The sequence below is a fragment of the Budorcas taxicolor genome, chromosome 16, assembly GCF_023091745.1.
Source record: "Budorcas taxicolor isolate Tak-1 chromosome 16, Takin1.1, whole genome shotgun sequence".
NCBI classification, from domain to species: Eukaryota; Metazoa; Chordata; class Mammalia; order Artiodactyla; family Bovidae; genus Budorcas; species Budorcas taxicolor.
In genome coordinates, this window is record NC_068925.1 from 45,703,862 (window position 1) to 45,726,319 (window position 22,458).

Sequence of the window (22,458 nt, forward strand, 5' to 3'; positions counted from 1 at the left end):
CTTTTCTATTCCTTAATACACTTGTGTTAGTATACACTTCAGAATGGATTTTAAAGAGCATAAAATAGATGGAGGAAGATCAGTAAGTCACCTGTTTTTTTTAAGTTAATGCTTAAAATGTGTGGAAATGGATAAACTTCCAAGGTCACTTTACTGAGTCTATTACATTCATACACAGTGACTCTTTATCATTATGTTTGTGTTAAATATCCAGTACCTTTAAATCTTTTTCATTATTTCATTAAATATGCTCAAACTGGCTAGGTAGCAGCATACTGTATGTTACATATGAAGTATATTCCACCATTTGTTCACTCATTTAACCCTTAAATTTATTTTCTCACATACCTCTAAATTGCCTTATTCATCTGCTTTTTCAGGGAATGCCTTTTTCAATGATGTCCAGTGTGATAATGTGTAAGTGTAATGTGTAAAATGTGTGAACCAAACTGTAAAAGGCACAGATAGGGTTGTTTTATGTTCTGTTGGAAGGCTGTGGATGTTGTCCTGCTTTCTTTGTGTGCTTGACAGATGGTGTGCTGTCGCTTACACTGATCAGTAGAGATGCAGTGAAAATACGGTTTTGGGGGGCATTAGATTGTGGCTGTAAGTCCCTTTTAAAAAGGAGAAATGGATTGAGTTTATAATACATGCTTGTACTATTATTTCAGTGTGTTGCTTTTCATCATTCTCAGCTTTTACGTTAATGTTTTAATCTGTAAAGCTATGCATAGCTGTTCGCTCTGCAGCAGGCCATTATTGTCATTAGGGGTGTTTAGTTCTTAGACTTCACTTGTCCTGAACATCCCTTTGGTGCTAGTATTATAAAACATAGGCACTGTACAGTTACCAAATTGAATGAGGGAATGTTAATACTTTGTATAATTATAATTTTTTCTCTTCAGTAGCGGGAAAGAAAAGATCACAAAAAGTCACATTTGATATGTTGTTTTTTTATATTGTCAGGAACAGTTGAACTGAAAAGTGGTGATTTATGATTTAATTACCTCTGTTCACACCTGAAGTTTTCAAGTTTGTATCTGAGAATTAACTCTGGCAGCACTTAGACTTGGGGAAATTATGCTCCTTCCTTATAAAGAATTCTGTGCCTTATATTTCCAGTTAGACAATGGAGACCTGATTTCCAGTTTGCTCTCTGTACAGGCGAGAAAGGCATTTTGAGGAAGAGAAAACCTGGACTATCTTTCAGGCCCATAAGCTAGAATGCTTTCAGAGTCTGCTACAGCTATCCGAAAAATACATGTTTGGCATCACTGAGAGCAGTCTTTTTAAACATTGCATTTGGCATTCAGGTCAGGATCCGTGGAGGCTAGTTGTTGTAGCGACCATCAGTTTTGTCGTGTGTTTTACTTCTGTTATCTCCCAGCTGCCAGGATTCTCAGTGCTGTGGCATCTGATAAACTGACATACAGATTTTCAGCTCTCTTTTCTGCATCATTTCCGTTACTCAACTTCTGTAATGATTAGAGAGACTCCATTTGTATGTTCTCTCCTTGCAATTTACCTGCTGCTTTTCGCCTTTGCCCCATGAATGCATTTATAATATTTGGTTATAGGTCTTTCTTTTTATTTCTCACCCATATTTTCCTTCCTGCATTTTTTCCCCTTGGTTTTGACAAACAATAATACTTTCTTTTTAAGGGAAAAAATTGAAATTCAGATATGTAAAAGTAAAGCCACTAAGTCATTGTTAATATTTTGTTGTATGGTCACTTTCTTTAGTAAGTGTGTGTAGGATTATGCTGTTCACTGTTGTGCGATAATGTTTTCTAACTTAACATGTCTTGAACTTATTGCCATGTCAGGAATTATTAGTCATTGTTACTTCTCATTGAAACTGGAATTCTAACCTGGGGTCCATGACCTAGGTGACTGAATAGAATTCAGGAAACCGTGAACTTGAGTGGATAAACAAATTGTATCTTTATTTTCACTAACTTATTGCATTTAAAATGACCTTTAGCATTCATTTCAATTATGAAGGTAGGCAGTAAGCCATAGTAATACTTGCAGTGCCTGTTACACCAATATAAATTACAGATATTCTTATGACATCACGTAGAGAAAAACATCTGAAAATAATGTTTATGTTCATCACTACTTTGAAATTATGGAGGCTATTAGAGGAATAACTTAGTAAGTGTTATTATTTAACAAATCTATAAAGAAGTAAATGTATTACATTGCAATTTTTTCCTCATTTTGTGACAAATATTTCAATACATGTTTTTGTGAACTTAAAACTTTTTTTTTTTGGTGGAGATTGACTGTATAGATTGTTAAAGGCATCCATGATGCACAGAAACATTAGACATACCCACATCAGTTGATAGATACCATAGTATAACTAGCTATATATAGTTGGATTTTAGGCTATTTCCATTATAAACAACACTGCTAAATATTTATTCATTTCTGCTCACTTTCTTAGAAGTGAAATTTCTGAGTTAAAGTGTGTATCTGGACTGTAGCAATTATTAATGAATTGCTATTACAATTCTTTTTAACTAGCCCTGGTGTACTGTAGGACTTTGGCCTCTGCAAGTGACTGAGTTTGTGGTTTTGAAGGTGGAAAAATGTTCTGGGTAAAGCAGGAGACTCATCGTCATCTTTAGGTAGTACCTCTTCACCTCAGAGAACGGCTCTGACACATTTGTGCACTCTGTTTTTTATCCACAGTTAATGGTGTGGGAATGAAGAGGTAAAGCTGTGACATTGTGTCTTCTTTCTAGTGTGAAGTAAAATATTGGGTGTATTCTGAGAACTTGGTGTAGTTTGAATTCTGGTCAGCCTTAACTTTTATATATTATATAGTGTTCCAGAAAATTTGGTTATCAGTGGTCCTTGTATTTTTGTTGGAGGAGCAGCCACATATTCTCTCTAAAGAAGTCCTAAAATCAAAGTGGAAGAGAAAGGAGGGGGCCTGAAGGGTGCCTTTAGGACACCATGAATCTGCCCTCCACACAAAATGCCGGTCATCTTGTAGGAGAAGCAACGATCTTTTATTACTACTTGTGATTCCTTGGGGTAGCGTCATGAGGAGAACTTGACTTAGGGCTGCAGATGTGGGCTTTGTTCTGCTTTATGTCATCTGCCTCTAGGACCTGATTCGTAATCCCACTGGAACGTAATCGTTATGCTGTCCATTCAGGCTATTTGAGTCATTCTAGCAAGAGTGTTCAGAGAAGGCAATGACACCTCACTCCAGTACTCTTGCCTGGAAAATCCCATGGATGGAGGGGCCTGGTGGGCTGCAGTCCATGGGGTCAATAGGAGTTGGACAAGACTGAGCGACTTCCCTTTCACTTTTCACTTTCACGCATTGGAGAAGAAAATGGCAACCCACTCCAGTGTTCTTTCCTGGAGAATCCCAGGGATGGGGGAGCCTGGTGGGCTGCCGTCTATGGGGTTGCACAGAGTCGGACACGACTGAAGCGACTTAGCAGCAGCAGCAAGAGTGTTAAGTGTTGTGTTTCTATACATTTGCTGGGGTCATCTGTTTCTTCCTAGCTTTCCTTACTTAAAAACATTAGAATATTTCCCCTAAATCATTGTTTTAGATGAATATAGTTCATTTATTTATATTTTTTGACATTCTTTTACTTGTTTTGTTTTTGGCTGCATTACATGGCTTGTGGGGTCTTAGTTCCCCAACCAGGGACTGAACCTGGGCCCTTGGCAGTGAAAGTGAGGCGTCTTAACCACTGGACTCCCTGAGAGTTCCCCATGAATATATAATAATTTAGAGATAATTTCAAAATAATTTAGAGATACTTGTGTACAGTGGCTGGAAGTGCTGAATTGAGAACTAGTGAATTTTTGGTCTGGTTCTTTAGATACATCAAAGAATTGGCTTCTCCATTCTGAGTGGCCTCCGTTCCCATGTCATCTTGTGATCCATCTTGTGCTCCACCTTAAGATGGTGTGTTTGTATTCAGGCCACCAGGAAGACTAAGAAGAGAAGCGGCTCCTATTCTCAGGATTCAGTTTCCAGAAGTTCAAACACTGTGCCTGCTTATAGCCCATGACCAGAATCTAGTCATGTGACTATACCAACTTTAAGGGAAGCTTGCAAATGTGGTCTTTTTTCTGAGAGGCCATTGGCCTGTTAAACATCAGCTCTTCTTTAGGAGGAAGGCAAGAATGAAATTACACACAGCTCACAGTCTTTGTCACTGGGAGTAAGAAACAAGCACAATTAAAATTATCAAAGACATAAAATTTTTTGTTTTGATGTCTAGCTCTAATGTGCTTCCCTGATAGCTCATTTGGTAAAGAATCAGCCTGTAGTGCAGGAGACCCTAGTTCAATTCCTGGGTTGGGAAGATCTGCTGGAGAAGGGATAGGCTACCCGCTCTAGTATTCTTGAGCTTCCCTTGTGACTCAGCTGGTAAAGAGTCCACCTGCAATGCAGTTGACCTGAGCTCGATCCCTGGGTTAGGAAGATCCTCTGGAGAAGGGAAAGGCTACCCATTCCAGTATTCTGGCCTGGAGAATTCCATGGACTGTATTCCATGGGATCGCGAAGAGTCAGACAAGACTGAGCGACTTGCACTTTCTCTCATTCTAATATTAGATAGTGAACATGTTAAGGGAAGGATAGTGTTTTTATTCACCTCAGTATCTGTAGCACTTAGAAGGTGGTGCCAGTAAGTCTGTGTGAATGTATTATGAGTTTATGATTTTCTTCCCTTAGAGTATGTTTATCTTCTTTTCTTAGCTTTAATGTAATCTTGACAAGATTTGCCTGTTGCCACTTTGGTTCAGCTAGCTTAAGCAGATCCCTGGGGGAAGAGCCTGGTAGAGAGCATGCGTGCACACTCAGTCAATAAGTCATATCTGACTCTTTGTGACCGTATGGTCTGTAGCCCTCCAGGCTCCTATGTCCATGGGATTTCCCAGGCAAGAACACTGGAGTGGGTTGCCATTTCCTGCTCCAGGGGTCTTTGCAACTCAGGGATTGAACCCATGTCCCCTGCATTGGCAAACAGATTCTTTACTGTTGCGCTACCAGGGAAGCCCCAATGACTCAAGAGGTAAAGAATCCACCTGCATTGTAAGAGATCCAGGTTGGATCTCTGGGTCCGGAAGACCCCTGGAAGAGGAAATGGCAACCCACTCCAGTGTTCTTGTCTGGGAAATCCCATGGACAGAGGAGCCTGGCGGGCTACAGACCATAGGGTCACAAATAGTCAGACACAACTGGGCATGCATACACACAACCCACCTTTGGTTAAAATGAAGTCTTCATCTGTGCCCCTTCCCCCGCAAAGTTCTGATTTATTTTGTCTCAGCAGATGTTTCAGAACGTGATTTTTTTCAAGGTACAAATTACAAAAAGCACAACTCTCATTAAGTGTTACATTGGCCCAGAGCAGCTGCACTCATTTGCTGAAGTGTGTTGAGTACAGTTTCATACGGAGCATCCAGAGCTGCTTCGTCTTGAATGATAAATGAAATCTCTCATCACATTTCAGGAATCAAGAGGTATTTAGATACTGTAAATCCTGCCACCTTGCTCAGATCTTTGCTAATTTTGATGATAAAAGTGACAGGTGGATGGCAGATTACCAGGCGAGATCCTGCCAATACCCTCCCCCCAATACTTTTTAGCCTAATAATGATATATATTGTTATAAAGCAAAATTATTACATGTAGAATCCTGAGGTGATAATTAGAAATTATCACATAGGTGAAACTCTCCCCCACCCAATACCTGTTGAATACTTGTAAAATGCTATTTATAATTCACAGTGAGTTAAAGATCTTTAATGAAAATATGAGGTCTCAGTACTTCAGTCACATGGAAGTGACTAGATAGTTTAAATTATTCTTAAAATAGCTTCAGTCTTTGACTTTAATTTTTGAAGAAACATGTGACCAACCAATAGTAACTACAGTAAAACCCCACATGAAAGCTGTAATGATTTAAGGGAGAAGGGAAGAGGTATGGGTAGGGTAAGAAAGTCAGGGAACAGGCTTCACTTGCCCGTAGGAGTTTATATAAATCAAAGCAAACGATTAAATTTGAGGCCCGCTGAAATGGTAATATTGTTTGGGTAAGCTAGTGGAATTTCCTGGGGTTTGGTAGATGTCAGCTGTGGTATCGAGTGTTTTATTAATCAGCTGATAATGGAAGAGCACGCTTGTTTAACTTTGTGCAAGGTGCTGTGGAGGTAAGAGAAGGCAAGACCCGAAAGGAGACAGGATGCTAGTCCTTGATCCTTCATTTTATGGGGAGAAATTACACTCATTCAAGTGATGGTCTTTGTCAGAAACAGGCAGTAAGTGGGCAGTGCCGCCTGAATTGGGGAGGACATGAAGGACCATGGGAATCTTGATTTGGGACTTGAGGTTGGATGGAATTGCAGTTGAGCACCTCTAATAGGGGCAGCAGCCTGAGGATGGGGCATGATTGGAACATGGTTATAGGAGAATTAAAAACCAGCTGAGCGGATGTAGATATTGAGCTGAAAAAAGGATTGAAAAGGATAGCTGTGGTTTTCCTTCTCTTGTTTTTGTGTGAGTTGCAGTCTGGCACTCTGTGACCCTGGTGTTTATGGTTTTGGGGCAGCAGAGTCTCGATGCTTACCTTATTACTGTGTGGGTTTTGATTTGAAAAGTTTTTCTGAAGGTGCTTTTTTGCATGGTTGTTCCTCTTTTAAACATCTCTTACACAGCTATGTGGGTGCTTAGGTGAAAGTCAAGTCACTCAAAAAGAAAAATCACTCATGGGACTGTTGTGTTATCTGGTTAATAAAGCTCAGAAGTAAATTTCCGTTAAACAGAGTATCAGTTCAGTAATGGTATTTATTACTGTGCACTGTGTGCATTATTTACATGTCTAAATCCATATGGTACGTTTAGCCTTCTTTTAATAAATTTCACTTATTGTTGGCATTGTGACTGATTTTAAATATGTAAGAAAATAGTCCAGCAGTTTGCAAAGGAATATATAAGGTAGAAAATTTTAATCTTCAGTTTTGCTAGTTTAAATCTGTAATAATTGAGCATCTCTCTGTTGAGACTGATAAACTTTCATTTCCCTAGTCTTTAGTTATAATCTAGGTCCTAACTCTTTCTGGAAAGTTGGTAGTAAATATTTGAGAGAGAAGAAATATTAAAAGAACACATACATTCGTCTTACCAAGAAGGCTTATAAGATATAGATGCCTGTAAAGTACAAAGAATAATTGGTGTGGGAAATTTTGTAGCTTGATGCTTGAATTGTGGAACAGTTGCTTTTACAAAATTGGGAACTGTGGACTACAATTAACTGTTATTAATTTCGTTGAGTAGAAATATGTTCCATTTACTGTACAATCAGGAGCCAGGCTTGAATGAGTTTAAATTGATGAAATCTAAATTATACTGACAGTCCATTAAACAGTAGCAGAAAACCCGTAAAGAAAATGGATTCACAATGATACCAGTTTATAATAAAATCATTTGCCAAATAAGAGTTATAGCCAGGCATTGTGAATTCTCCTGTGTATTTCCAGTGAGCACTGCAAATTGGTTGAACCATTTATTGTAAAGCCTAGACTCCCAGCTCATTGCTTTCTGAAAAGGAGCAGTGTTGCTTGAAATCCTATGCAGGATGTGACCCCAGCAGATCAGACTAGCAATTTGTTTGTTGTCAGCCATGTGGGAAGAGAAGCGTCTTCACTCCAACCTACCTGTCACTGGCTGTTTTTTCCTGTGAATGCTAGGCATAGAGCTCCTGAAAGTGTTGGTCTCTCTGTGTCGGTTCTTAAATGTATGTATTTCAGCCACATTTTAGTTGTAATCTTTATGGTAAGGGCATTTCCACCAGCAGTCATCCTCTGCTTAATAGGGATTTTATAGCAGAATTTATTTTTGACAGGGTTCACTGAATTGGAGTGAATAGACTTGTTACCTGCCTTCTCAAGCAATAGAAAGGGTACTGGGGTCGGGGAGCAGCAAGAATGAGAGTGCTCTTGAAATTCCTTTCCTTTGCGTCTCTGCTGCCCTGAGACACTGCTTCATAAGGCAGATGGCCCTCGCTGGTTTTGAAAAGGGAGACCCCCTCCTCCCAACCCTGCATGCCTTTCCCCTTCTTCTAGATTTTCTGTGTTTTCTTCCAGCACCTAAGCTCTTTACACGTCCACTAGAGAGATCGGCATCATTTAACTGGAGTTTGGATGTAAGGCTGGCTAGAGTCTTTTCCATAGTAGGGATTCAGTATGGGTCACAAGGAGGGCTTTTAAGGAACACTTTTGGAATAAAATGTAGTGATGAGAGTGCTTAAAATATTCTTTACTTCAGTAGTAAGAGTGTCAAACCATGGCTTTTATTTAGCATATTAGAATAACTAATAAGATTTCTGCTGTTGGCAGGATCATCTTGCTTTTTTTCTTGTTTTACAGAATTTTCAAGTCCAAGTTGCATGGGTTTGATTTGGGAATGGGGTGAGGTCTTGCAACGGCAGTTATTCCAGAACATTCATTGTTACTTCTTAGTGTTAGAAAGATAATCGTCTCGAATCATTTGTTAAGCTTTTGATGCTTTAGAAGATTTTCTAACTCCTAGAGAAGAGAGAGAGTGAAATGGAAAATTTAAACAAATTTGAGATTAGTTTGTTTTGACCTGCTTCTCTACCCCCTCCTACCTGCCAGCTTGATTTTTCTCAGTTTAATTTCCTGTTAGCAATGAGGATAAAGACAGGTAAATATTGGCTAGATGTTTACAGTGTTGTTTCTAGACAAAAGTCTGTGTAAACTGTGTAGTTCTAGTTGGAGATTTGTAGACAAATGAATGCATGGAAATTTGAAAAGGAAAGAACCAAGGATATGTGTTACCTGAGATCTTAGAATCTTTAAGAAGATGTTATTAAGCCAATTTTGGTGACTCTTTTCAGGGTCAAACATAGGGTAAGGGTAATGACTAACAAGATTTCCTTTTAACAGAGGTGCTGTTTTCCCAGTTTTTGTTTTCTTTTCCCTTTTAAGTTCTCCACTATTCCCAGACAATGCTAATATTCCTTCCCCACAAAAGAATCTAGCAGAAAAAAGTAGGTCATCCTGCAAATGAGTTGTTTCTTAGAGAAGTATTTATTAGAAAACAGCATCATTTATGTTGATATTGCTTAAGAGCATAGTTTTATTGCTAGGATCTAATATAGCTTCTTCTCTGTTTTAATATTTTCATTCAATTCATTTATTCCTCTATAGTTTTTAAGTGTTTATCATACCGAAGGCGGTATATTGTTTATAGAGGTGAAGTATAGTGACAGGTTTGACTAGGGGACCAAAATGAGAGGCTCTGAAGGAGGCTACATGGTATGCTGGGATTGGGGTTTGGGTCTTGGGGTTTCAGAGTTATTTCATGGGTGTGAGTGTACAAACACACACACTTCTGTATGTTGGAGATTTGGAAACATCCATATTAACTAGCAAGATTTTAATATTGCATATTAACATCCATATTAATTAGCAAGATGCTCGTGGACTTTATTTTGCAGTGTTAGACTGCTTTTGGCTGATGGAGTGGTTTGGAGTGTGTCGGGTGGAGGAATCCTGTGTAAGAGGAGGGGAGAGCCAGAGAGCCGAGTAGTCCCAAGGGTCAGAGTCCTTGGCCAATGCTGTGCCACCTAGCTGGGGTCTCGGGAATTTGTCGGTGAGAAAGGCTTTGTTCATGAGTACTCTTTATAAGGAAAGGTTTTCTTCTGGAAATTATTTAGGGTGGCATTGTCATGCTTCACAGAGCGGTGAGAAGATATTTCAAAGGTTAACAGGGAGAAATATGTTCCCGGAGAAGGAAGTTCTTCCTGGGCCGGAGCCCCAGTCTGAGCTTTGCCCTCTGTGTGCCCGGTGAGTGAGCAGTCAGTGTCCACTGTGCTTGTGAGGAGGCTGTCAAGAAGGATGCTGGCAGGTTCTTTGTGTTTCAGGATGACAAACTGCCTGAAGCTTCAGGCTGTGGTTTTTACTCTTGAGAGGACCCTGCTACTGCTAAGTCACTTCAGTCGTGTCCGACTCTGTGCGACCCCATAGACGGCAGCCCACCAGGCTCCCCTGTCCCTGGGATTCTCCAAGCAAGAACACTGGAGTGGGCTGCCATTTCCTTCTCCAATGTGTGAAAGGGAAGTCGCCCAGTCGTGTCTGACTCTTGGCGACCCCATGGACTGCAGCCTACCAGGCTCCTCCGTCCATGGGATTTTCCAGGCAAGAGTACTGGATTGGGGTGCCATTGCCTTCTCCATGAGAGGACCCTACTCTTGCTCTATTTTCATGAACCTGCTGATTTGTTGAGGGTTGAAAAGGCAGAGAGAACTTTCTTTGCCTCTAGAATCTGCCTTTGAGTTTTGGCTGACTTCCTTCTCCAGCTTAGCAAATGCTGTGCTGTTTGCAGATGGCACAAGAGATTCTTGGACACAAAGCTATGTTGAGGTTGTGAAAGATGGCCAGAATCGCCCAGTTCAATATCATTGCCCAAATCATGGACACAGGATTTGAGGTCACTTGTTCATGTGATCAATTTCCAGGCAGAGGCTGCATGTTAGAAAATAAATCTTAACTTCGACCCATGGTTTCATTCCTAGACACCCTCTAGTAAAGAGAAGAATTTGTTATCATGTGTTGTTTGGAATAATTGATATTGATGGTAATAGCGTCACTCATTTTTTTCTGGCCCATTTCAGGCTTGCTGATTTTAAGATTAAAAAAAATATATATATTTGCCCTGCAGCAGCCATTAGCTCAATCTGGTAAATATGCATTTTCATCTCGGCAGTTTTGAAAATGTGCATTATGTACTTAATGGATCGCATCAGTTTTGCTCAGTTCTTTCAGAATTGCTAGCTTGCTTTTTCTTCTCTAAAGGTTCTTTTTTTATTATTATTCTTTTTACAGTACTTGTGTTGACCATGGGGAATTTTCAGGTTGAAGATCATTGATCCAACGGAGTGAAACCAGTTTTCTAACCAGCTTCAGACAATCCACACTCTCATAAATTACATGAAAATTTTTGGCAAATCATTTTGGCCTTAAAAGGTTACTGGGCATATATTCAACTGAGATTTTAACATTCTTATTGACTTACATTCTCATTTCCTTCCCAAATAAAACCACTTTATTTTGGTGCTAACTGTAAACACATATATAAATTTACTTTCTTAAACAGCTGCTTAATTAGTGAGACAGTTGGAAAATACTTTAGAATTATTTGGCCTTTTTTAACCTTATTTGAAGGATTTCCAGGTGGCACTGGTAGTAAAGAACCTGCCTACCAATGCAGGAGACGTAAGAGATGTGGGTTCAGTCCCTGAGTCGGGAAGATCCCCTGTAGAAGCGTATAGCAATCCCTCCACTGTTCTTATTTGGAGAATCCTGTGAGCTGAGGAGCCTGGTGGGCTACAGTCCATAGGGTTGCAAAGAGTCAGATATGACTGAAATGACTTAGCACGCATGCACACAACCTTGTTTGAAAATCATTAAAAGCAATAATATGTAGACCTGTGTGTGTGTGTGTGTGTGTGAGAGAGAGAGAGAGACTTAAATTCCAAATTGCTTCTTAGAATATATTCTCTTGTAGTTGGATTCTCCTATTCTTTTTACTGGAAGGGTTAGAAAGAAAATTTAAAAAATTAAAAATTTAAAAGAATAATTTTTCATGCTTTTATTTTTAAAATGACTTAGAAAAGTCAGATCAAAGCAGTGTATTTTCCCCCCATTCATATGGCAAGTTTGACATGGTGTTAAAATTTTTAGTTCATGTCAAGAATTTAATGACCTCTGACCTTGGTTATTCTGAGTGTTATCATTTATATAAATAAACTCTTAAGTTTTGTCACTTAGTTTCGAGGATAATTTTGAAGATATTCTCAATCTTTTTCACGTACAAGGTTCAAAATACTGATAGAGATCAAACGTGGTCCACTGGAGAAGGGAATGGCAAACCACTTCAGTATTCTTGCCTTGATAACCCCATGAACAGTATGAAAAGGTGACCTCCCCAGGTTTATAGGTGCCCAATATGCTACTAGTGAAGAGTAGAGAAATAGCTTCAGGAAGAATAGTCTGAGCCAAAGCAAAAACAGCACCCAGTTGTAGATGGGGCTGGTGATGGAAGTAAAATCTGATGCTGTAAAGAACAGTATTGCATAGGAACCTGGAATGTTAGATCCATGAATCAAGGTAAATTGGAAGTGGTCACACAGGAGATGGCAAGAGTGAGCATCGACATTTTAGGAATCAGTGAACTAAAATGGACTGGAATGGGAAAATTTAATTTAGATGACCATTATATCTACTACTGTGGGTAAGAATCCTTTAGAAGAAATAGAGTAGCCCTCATAGTCAATAAAAGAGTCTGAAATGCAGTACTTGGGTGCAATTTCAAGAATGACAGTGATCTCTGTTCGTTTTCAAGGCAAACCATTCAATGTCACAGTAATCCAAGTCTAATGCCCCAACCATTAATGCCGAAGAAGCTGAAGTTGATATGAAGGTTTTCATGGTTCTCTGAAGACCTGCAAGACCTTCTAGAATAGCAAAAAAAAGTTGTCTGTTTCATCATAGGGGATTAGAATGCAAAAGTAGGAAGTCAAGAGATACCTGCAGTAACAGGCAACTTTGGCCTTGGAGTACAAAGTGAAGCAGGGCAAAAGCTAACAGAGTTTTGCTAAGAGAATGCACTGGTCATAGCAAACACCCTCTTCCACAACACAAGAGATGACTCTACACATGGACATCACCAGATGGTCAATACCAAAATCAGATTGATTATATTCTTTGCAGCTGAGATCAAATTTCCAGCTTCTGTTGGATCCTAGAAAAAGCAAGAGAATTCCAGAAAAGCATCTACTTCTGTTTCATTTACTATGTTAAAGCCTTTGACTGTGTGGATCACATTAAACTGTGGAAAATTCTTAAAGCCATGGGAATACCAGCTTGCCTTACCCACCTCCTGAGAAATCTATTGGCAGGTCAAGAAGCAACAGTTAGAACTGGCCATGGACAATTAGACTGGTTCAACCGGGAAAGGAGTACGTCAAGGCTATATATGGTCACCCTGTTTATTTAACTTATACGCAGAATACATCATGTGAAATGCTGGGCTGGATAAACCACAAGCTGGAATCAAGATTGCAGGGAGAAATATCAAAAACCTCAGATATGCAGGTGACACCACCCTATGGCAGAAAGCAAATAACTAAAGAGCCTCTTGATGAAAGTGAAAGAAGAGAGTGAAAAAGTTGGCTTAAAACTCAGCATTCAGAAAACAAAGATCATGGCATCTGATCCCATCACTTCATGGCAAATAGATGGGGAAACAATGGAAACAGAGACTTTATTTTCTTAGGCTCCAAAATCACTGCAGATGGTGACTGCAGCCATTAAATGAAAAGACACTTGCTTCTTGGAATAAAAGCTATGACCAACCTAGATAGCATATTATAAAGCAGAGACATTATTTTGCCAACAAAGGTCCATCTAGTCAAAGCTATGTTTTTTCCATTAGTCAGTATGGATGTAATAGTTGGACCATCAAGAAAGCTGAGTGTCGAGGAATGGATGCTTTTGAACTGTGATGTTGGAGAGAACTCTTGAGAGTCCCTTGGATAGCAAGGAGATCAAACCAGTCAATCGTAAAGGAAATCAGTCCTGAATATTCATTGGAAGGACTGATGCTGAAGCTGAAACTCCAGTACTTTGGCCACCTGATGCGAAGCGTTGACTCCTTGGAAAAGACCCTGATGCTGGGAAAGATTGAAGGCAGGAGGAGAAGGGGATGATAGAGGACAAAATGGTTGGGTAGCATCACCAACTCAATGGACATGAGTTGTGCAAGCTCTGGGAGTTGTTGATGGACAGGGAAGCCTAGCGTGCGGCAGTCCATGGGGTTGTAAGAAGTCGGACACAACTGAACTGAATTTAATGACCTGTTTTACATATAACTTACCTTGTAGTTTGAAACCTCATATCTGGATTTATAATTTTTGGATCAATTTGGTTTGCCATGGTAGCTTTTTAAACAGAGGTAACTTTGTATCATTACTTTGTTGACTAAGGTCCGTCTAGTCAAGGCTATGGTTTTTGCTGTGGTCTTGTATGGATGTGAGAGTTGGACTGTGAAGAAGGCTGAGCACTGAAGAATTGATGCTTGTGAACTGTGGTGTTGGAGAAGACTCTTGAGAGTCCCTTGGACTGCAAGGAGATCCAACCAGTCCATTCTGAAGGAGATCAACCCTGGGATTTCTTTGGAAGGAATGATGCTAAAGCTGAAGCTCCAGTACTTTGGCCACCTCATGCGAAGAGTTGACTCATTGGAAAAGACTCTGATGCTGGGAGGGATTGGGGGCAGGAGGAGAAGGGGACGACTGAGGATGAGATACCTGGATGGCATCATGGACTTGATGGATGTGAGTCTGGATGAACTCCAGGAGATGGTGATGGACAGGGAGGCCTGGCGTGCTGCAATTCATGGGGTCGCAAAGAGTCGGACACGACTGAGTGACTGAACTGAATGAGAAATGAAAGAATATAGATTCTCTTGCCTCTTCTGGAAAGCTTTTTAAATATATGTTGCTGCTGCTAAGTCGCTTCAGTCATGTCCGACTCTGTGCAACCCCATAGACGGCAGCCCACCAGGCTCCCCCGTCCCTGGGATTCTCCAGGCAAGAACACTGGAGTGGGTTGCCATTTCCTCCTCCAGTGCATGAAAGTGAAAAGTGAAAGTGAAGTCACTCAGTCATGTCCAACTCTTTGCGACCCCATGGACTGCACCCTACCAGGCTCCTCCGCCCATGGGACTTTCCAGGCAAGAATACTGGTTGCCATTGCCTTCTCCAAATATATGTTAATAGCTACTTTGTGTCTTTATAAGTAAAGGGTTTATAGTAATAATGATTCTGTTGATTATAATATATATATATTAAAGCTTTTTTGTGTGTAAAAAGAATAGAGTTATTCTTAATCCGTATTATCTAACCATCTGTTACTTACTTCGATTCTGTCTAGTCTTACCAACATCAGTATCAGACATCAGTCCTTTGGGGGAGTACAGAGAATGCAGAAATGAGTAGTTTCTCAGCTCAAAATTGATAGTGGACAGTGTAGACCATCTTGACTGCCAAATAACTGACTACACGGTGGATGTAAATTGTCAATATATTTATACAATATTAAGGAAATATTTTATCAGGGTAAGGAGATATTTCTTTATAGAGGAGCTATGAGAATTCAGTGCCACTGGAGGTAACTCAAGGCCGCAGGTGCTTGTAAGAATAAAACAGTAAAGAGGGTTTGATGTGGTCGGGCTGTGGGCTTTGGTGCAGTTGAACAGTGAAGCCTAGGGAAGGTAAGGTGTGATATGTGATCAGAGCATTAACTGCAACAAGCTTTTTTGTCACATGAGCTTTAAGAAAGTGGAGATCATTAGTCAGGAAGGGACCTGTTAGTTTTGAAGTCAGTGACTAGAAGCTAGGTATGACAGTGTTGGACTTTCAGGTGGTGCAGTGGTAAAAGAATTCACCTACCAATGCAGGAGATACAGGAGACTTCGGTTCGATTCCTTGGTGGGAAGATCCCTGGAGAAGGAAATAGACACTCCAGTATTCTTGCCTGGAGAATCCCATGGACAGAGAGAAGCCTGGCGGACTGCAGTCCATGGGGGTCGAAAAGAGTCAGACATGACTGAGCAACTGAGCGTACATGACAGTGTTCTGTTATGAAAGACCAAAGAGAGTGCCTTGGTGGGAGGCAGTCGGAGGAAGAGGGGTATGGGCTGTGGTTTGTGTTCAGACTGAGTGAGGTGAATAAATAATGGATGTCTGGAGATTTGAAGTGCTGGTAGTGGATACAACAAGGATTGGAACACGGAAATTAAGAACCTTGGATTTTCCCCACATTTGCCCAAGTTGGAGCTACAGTTTTATTTAAGGAATGGGTTTCTTCACTTTTTGCTGGAATACCAAATTAGGATTAGGAAGAGAAATATTTACCACAGTGGGAAGAATTCTCTTCATCCCTTCAGGTGATTAGCATGCTCATGGATGTTGTCTGAATATTGAGCAGCTTTTTTTCCCCAGCATCCTAGACTTTGGCGCAAGATAGAAAGCTCAGTCAGCACTGCCATTTCGCGTGCATTCAGAGATTGAATTGCTGTTCTGGAGCCTACATCTGAGTAGAGAAATCAGTTGGGAAATTCTGGATGCCTAAATGTTTAACTTTCAGATTTCTTCCTTTTCTGTAATGACTGTGGGCCTCAAAAATCCTGCTGTCTTTCAGAAAGTTTCATGGAAGGAAGTGCCCCTCTGTCTTCCTTGTCTACCTCTTGGTGGGTCTTACTGGTGCCTGTGGTGGGACTAGGATTTCCACTGGACTGGGGACTCCAGACCTTTGCTTCTTGAGGGGCTGGGTATGTTGTGTTCTTAACATGCATGAACTGGAGAAATAGAGGAATCTGCCTGGTTTGAGAAAATTCTAAGTCATTGTTGTGACGGGTCGTGAGGAAGATAAAACATGGCATTTTAAGTGTGGGCATTATGGTCACTCTCCCTGGAAAATGTGATTGACAGCAGATGCCATTCCTTCTCAGTAAATAACACACAAACTTTCCTGTCCTGTGCTTTATGATGATCTTGGGCTGTAGTGTGGAGAGCTTTTATATTCCTTTATAGGTACTGCTGCCCCTAAAACCATTACTTCTAAAAAAATAAATATATCTTAGCCTGTCATTTTAGAAAGTAACCTTTAGACTCCAGCTGTTGAGAGCATCAGAAATAATTACCCAGCTACTGCCTTGTCAAATGTAATTTAACAAAGTGCTCTTCTTCCCTGAGGAAAATCTAATTTGGTTTACTTCATTCTATTTCTGATTGGCTGCCTTCGTTTTCTTTACGATTAGAAAGTAAAATATGTTTAGGTTAAAATTCAATAGAAAGTTACCCATGAGATAGTAGATGGTTTTCTCTTTCTTTGTTTGTGTGGGTGAAAAGGTTATTGTAGTAGCATGTTCAAGCTAGTCTTTTTCACATATTTCATTTATTTCCTCACAAAATATTTATTAAGAATAAAGCAGTAGTTGGCAAAGCTGTTTGTCTTTGTGAAGATGGGGAGCATCTGTCTGAATAAGATATTCACGATTTTGTTTTGGTGTGTAATTACTTGAGTAAGTAATTCCCTTTTTCGAAGTTTCTTCATCTGATTATGGATAATCCCAGGGGATTCCCACTCCCCTTCTTCAGGGCTGCTGCGAGCAGTAACTGAGGCTTTACCAATTCTTTAAATCATCAGCAAGTGATCAAAAAAAGAACTCAAGAGCTGTTTCCCTTTAGCTTAAAATTATTTGTAATTTAATATCACCTTTAAAATTTTTTCTATAAAAGGTATGTGCTTTGTTATTTATTTATTTATTTATGCAGTGGCTTTATGGGCCCTGTCCTGGTTTCCTTAAAGGTAAATGACATTGTTTAAAATTTTCTTTTTCTTTTAAAGACTGTGTGTATATCGAGAGTCGGAGGCCCAACACACCGTATTTCATCTGTAGCATCCAAGACTTCAAACTGGTAAGCATCTTTGCACGTGCTGTTGATTCTGCTCTGTGCTCTCTCCCAGTTCCATCGGCTGTCTCTGTTGATTGCTTCTCTCCGTGTTGACTTGGTAACCTGCTCACCTTTAAAGTGCTGACTGCTTGGTGACTGCAACACTCCAGTAAGGCAGTAAGCAGCTTTGTATCAGTAACACTGAATGTTAGAAAGCTCATCCTGCAAACAAATATTTCTGAAATTTTTATTCCTTTAGTAACTGTTTTGACAACAATTTCAGAGATTCCCTTGAGTGGTTTTTTTCTTGGCCATTGTGAAGAACCTGAAGTGAAGTGAATTTGGGATTTCATGATGAGTTGGGGAGAGAAAAAGAATGTAAATGGGTCAGAGATTATGATTTTCTGTGGCATACTTTCTTAGGTATGTTAAGCAAATATGGAGAGTATCTTGAACCTTTTTTGGGGGAGTCTCCCAGGAGTTGGGGTTGCGAGAAGGAAGCCTGGCCTGGTGATGGAATAGCTACACTACTTTCTCACTGAAAACCTTTCACAAGTAAGGTTAAGTGCTGGGATTGTCTGAAATGAAATCTTGCTTTCAGTCCACTGGTTGTCAGACTGGGGACTTTGGATCCTTCAATATTTGTAGAGAGTTTGCAGAGGTCTGTAAATAAACATTCTCAGTGTTCAATAAATGTACCTTATACATGTCTGTATAACTCCTTTTCAAATGTATCAATATGCTTCTGTGATTTTTAAAATTAACCTATTTAATGACAAGACATAGTTAAGAATCACTATTATTGTTTAGTATTTTCCTCAAACCATTGTAATGTGAAATACTGTGATTTCGGGATCTTTTGAAACATGATAAGAAAGGATTCTTGTACTTGAAGGTTATGAGCCACTGTGTACATTCCTGGGTTTAGAGGCATGCCAATTGTTAAGCTTTGTAGAGATACACGTCAGTGTCTGTGAACGCCACATTTCCAAACCCCTCTGTGACTTCTGATAACAGTTGTGCTCTGACATACATTGTACGTGATATTTCTCTCTAAGGAAAATGATACTCTGAACTGTGCATCTCTTTTGTAAAAAAAAATAACACATTTTGAATGATTCGAAATGTCCAATTAGTTTATCCTATTGAGTTAAAAAGTTACCTGCCATTTACTTTTCTTTATTCAAAAGTTATCACATGAATAATACATGTGTTTTGCTACTTTAAAACAAAGTAAAACAGGCCATTTATGTCTAAGATTTCTTTATTTTTGATAGATCGCTTTTACCTTCTGGTTGTTTCACAAGGTGGCCTTGCAGTTTAATCTTGTAAATCAAATGCTTTCTGTTCAGAGTTTATGTCAACATGAGGTTTTACCATTTTTAGAGGTCTCTGCTGTTTATTATATGTTGCCTTCCAGAGATTTTTTTTACAGATGCTGCACCGACATCTGTGAATCTGGGTGGCGGCCTTGTTTCATGAAGAGTTAGCTTTTGCTAGTGGTGCTGCCATTGCTCTCTGCTCCTTGTCTTTGTGTGTAATTTTTACCAAATGTGTAATGCCAGTGCACCATGGAAAAGATATAGCCGTCGAATCAAATTGCAAAGGTTTTTCTTTTAACTGTTAGAGTCTAAGTCCCTTTTGTACACGTTTTGCACAGTAGCAGGTGCCTTCATGTTTGAACGGCATCTCTTATGAAATGCTGATTACAGTGTGATAGCTGCTGTTTGGGGCAGAGGTTCCTGCTGAGCTGTAGTAATTGCTCAGGGTATTAACAGCAATAAAAGCTGAGGCTTCTGTTGTCAGGATTGGTCTGGTGCAGCACATTAAAATGATGTGGAAAGTAGGGTGCTATAGGTTTAGATGCCTTTTTCTAAGTCACGTATGCTATGTGATGTGTTTCTGATTGAGTTCTGTATTTAGCACGTATTCTTTGTTTTGTGTAAGAATAACAAGGATGATGAAGAAATACGTGCTCCTGGAAGAATATAGTTATTGTCTGGTTACCCACTTTCTTTCCTTGTTTCTGAATACCACTTATGAAAAGATAACCTCACAGATGAACATAACCATAGACTTTCTGTCCTTCAGCTTACCCAACTAATAGGCGGAAAGATGAACAGAAGGAAATGTGCTTTGTTTCTTTGCAAGATTTTGCAAAGAAGAAACCAGGGTTGGTTTTGCACACAGCAAATGCCACACATGGCAGGTGGAACCGTGGAAAGGAATAATCCAACAGCTTTGACATGTTGTTGATTAATTACATATTTTATCTTTTTGGATTTGAGGTTTAACTGAGAGATGTCTTTCTTTGTTTATACCATAAATTAGAATCAGTCCTTTTATCATGGTGAGTTTCTGAGTACAAGGTGTGTTTGGGGACCATCAGAGGCACTGGGGGAAGGCCTTTTGTAGGGGAGGAAGCTGAAGCAGAGGTTTGGAGTAGCTGTGCAGAGAAAGAAAGTGAGCTCTCTCCCTGAGTCTTGCTGCACTGGTGCTTCTTCCTGTTGGATTCTTAGATTACCCTCCTTGTTTTCTTTCAGTGAAGGGCCCCCTTCTTGGGCCAGCTGGAGGAGCTCTCCATTGACCTTATCCGAAAGAGTCTGGGCTCACAGCGGCAAGCCTTTTCTTCTGCTGCACTCCCCCAGCTTTTCTCTGTCACCATGTGGCTGAGCGTACACTGAGGGTTTTGTTCCAAGCCAGTCGGTATCCCCAGGGGCAGTATGTGCCAGGGTGAGTTCAGATGTTCTGGGTTATTGCCAGGGCCTTCAACAGGCAAGGCTACTTTGTGTTCTCTGTTGAGTGTAGCTATAAGGGGACTGAGGAATGTAAGGCAAAGGTCCTCCCCTCAGCGGTCTTGGGTTCTGCCTGGACAGACAGCTGCGGTATGGTGGATGTCAGCCCTTGTTTGAGAACACTCGTAGGACTGATGTGGAGGAAGGATTCCCTTCTTTAACAAAAAAAGCAATAAAATTCTATTATTATAGGAACCCAGGCCTTAGCATAGTAGAATTAGTTTGCTGTCTAGAAATAATCATGGATTTTGAGAATGCTGGATGGAGATTATTGAGATTGGTAGGTTCCATTCAATGTCACCCCACAGAGTTCCTCATCTGGCTCTAAGAGTGATGCTTCCTGCCTGATCCTTCACTCCCAGATGAGTGGCTGAAGCCATTCTTTTAATATCCTGCATGGGAATTCTGTGTGGATTCCTAATAGTTTCTGTTACTCATTAAACAGAAAAATTATGTTGCTTGTTTCCTTGAGTTATTACAGTTATCAATTCTTCAGCTATTTGTTACATGAAATTTATTTTCAGGTCATATAGATAATTATTACAGATATTATTTTGAGCATATACCATTGGTTCATTTTTGCTCCTATGTGGTTTATTAAATAGAGACTCCTTGGAGTTGGGGACCTGTCTGTAGTGAATTTTCGCTTTTTCCAGTTGACTTTTAGGGCTCAGGGTGTTGTTCCAACTCTTCATGGATGCATATGCTCTGGTGTCATTGTCGTCCCTAACAGCTTCTATTCTCAGTGCTGATCCTGCATGTGGAATAGTTAAAGATGCCTCCCACTCCTTACCTTGGCAAAGGCATACCTCCATTACTGCTGTGAATGTGGGGACTGAGTTATGTAAGATGTAGTATCTGGTGTCTCTGTTTCATAGCCAAATGTGAGTGGCTGAGGGAGGAACGTTTGGAATTTCTTCCTAGTTCCTGGCCTAGACCCATAACCCTACCCCAAAAGGTGATCGATCGCCACAGTGCAGCAGTCAGGGGCTTCAGCTTAGCTGAAGCTTACTGTTGAAATTGCCCTCTCTCCACCAGAATTGGGTTTCTCAGAAGACTGAAAGCAGTTAGCTGCTTTTCCTTTTTTAAAATGAAAGTTTAACTAAGAATAAGAATAAGTGGCTATATCTTCTTGTTTTTCGTTAGAGACCTTTATATAGGCAGTGCTGGGAGGTAAGGGAGGCTTCACTAACAGGCAACCTGTCTGCATACATGTGTTATACACCACAGTTATTTAATCCCAGCTTGGCTGATGTGACCACTCAGCACAGAATATATGGTGTATGGGCATTCATTGTAATGTTAGGTCAACTTTGCCTTGAAAACTCTTAGGGGAGGCAGGAAATGCACATTAATCTGAACATGGCTAATTGAGAAGATTAGATGCTATTCCGGGATTGAGTTCAGGGGATGGCAGAGCGCCTGGGTGGAGAGCTCCACTTGGAAATGAGCTAGTCTGTTCGTCAGTTGTTGTTTTCCACGGCACTGGGCAAGACATTACGCCCTCCTCACCTTGCTTTATTTAACTATAAAGTTGGTATACAAAGTGCCCACCCATCTTGCACATGGCTTGTTTTTAGATGAAAAGATCAAACCTACATCCTGGACAGTGCATTGATGATTGTGACATTGACATTTAGTTGGTGCTCTAGGTTTAAGCTTGGTAAAAACAGATACTTCCTCTGTTTTATTCATTGATTTATATATTGCATGACTTACTTAAGATCCATAATAAATATTTACTGAATACTGAATGAAGTTACACTTCAGTGGAAAAAGTTAGTTGGATAAAGTTACCAAAAAACTTTAATAGTTGTTTGATACAGTGCATGCGTTAACTACAGATTAGTCTTTCGTTTATTAAGCAGGCCAGCGAGATCTGCTTCTTTACTTTGAGTTAGCCTGCAGTGTGTGGTATTTTATATATTTAAATAATTCTAAAAATACTTTATAAAATTTTCTTTAGGAAGTTTATGTGAATGTAGCCAAGATCATAATATTTTTTAGGCATTATTATGTTCCACTTTGAATTTTCTATATCACTGACTTATAGCAAAGATAAATGATGGCCTAGTCTTATGTAACCATCCCAGAGAAAGCAGCTCATAGGAAAAATGCCTTTGGATGTGATGGTT

The 22,458-nt window shown here is 40.0% G+C and overlaps 1 protein-coding gene across 2 annotated transcripts in view; it reads left to right on the forward strand.

Moving 5' to 3' along the window:
- RERE (arginine-glutamic acid dipeptide repeats) overlaps positions 1 to 22,458 on the forward strand; it is a 416,860-nt gene that overhangs the window by 167,709 nt on the left and 226,693 nt on the right. For both annotated transcript variants that reach the window (XM_052653908.1, XM_052653909.1), the window contains exon 3: positions 17,482 to 17,552. In XM_052653908.1, the coding sequence (XP_052509868.1) occupies positions 17,482 to 17,552 (71 nt within the window). The remainder of the gene's footprint in view (positions 1 to 17,481; positions 17,553 to 22,458) is intronic.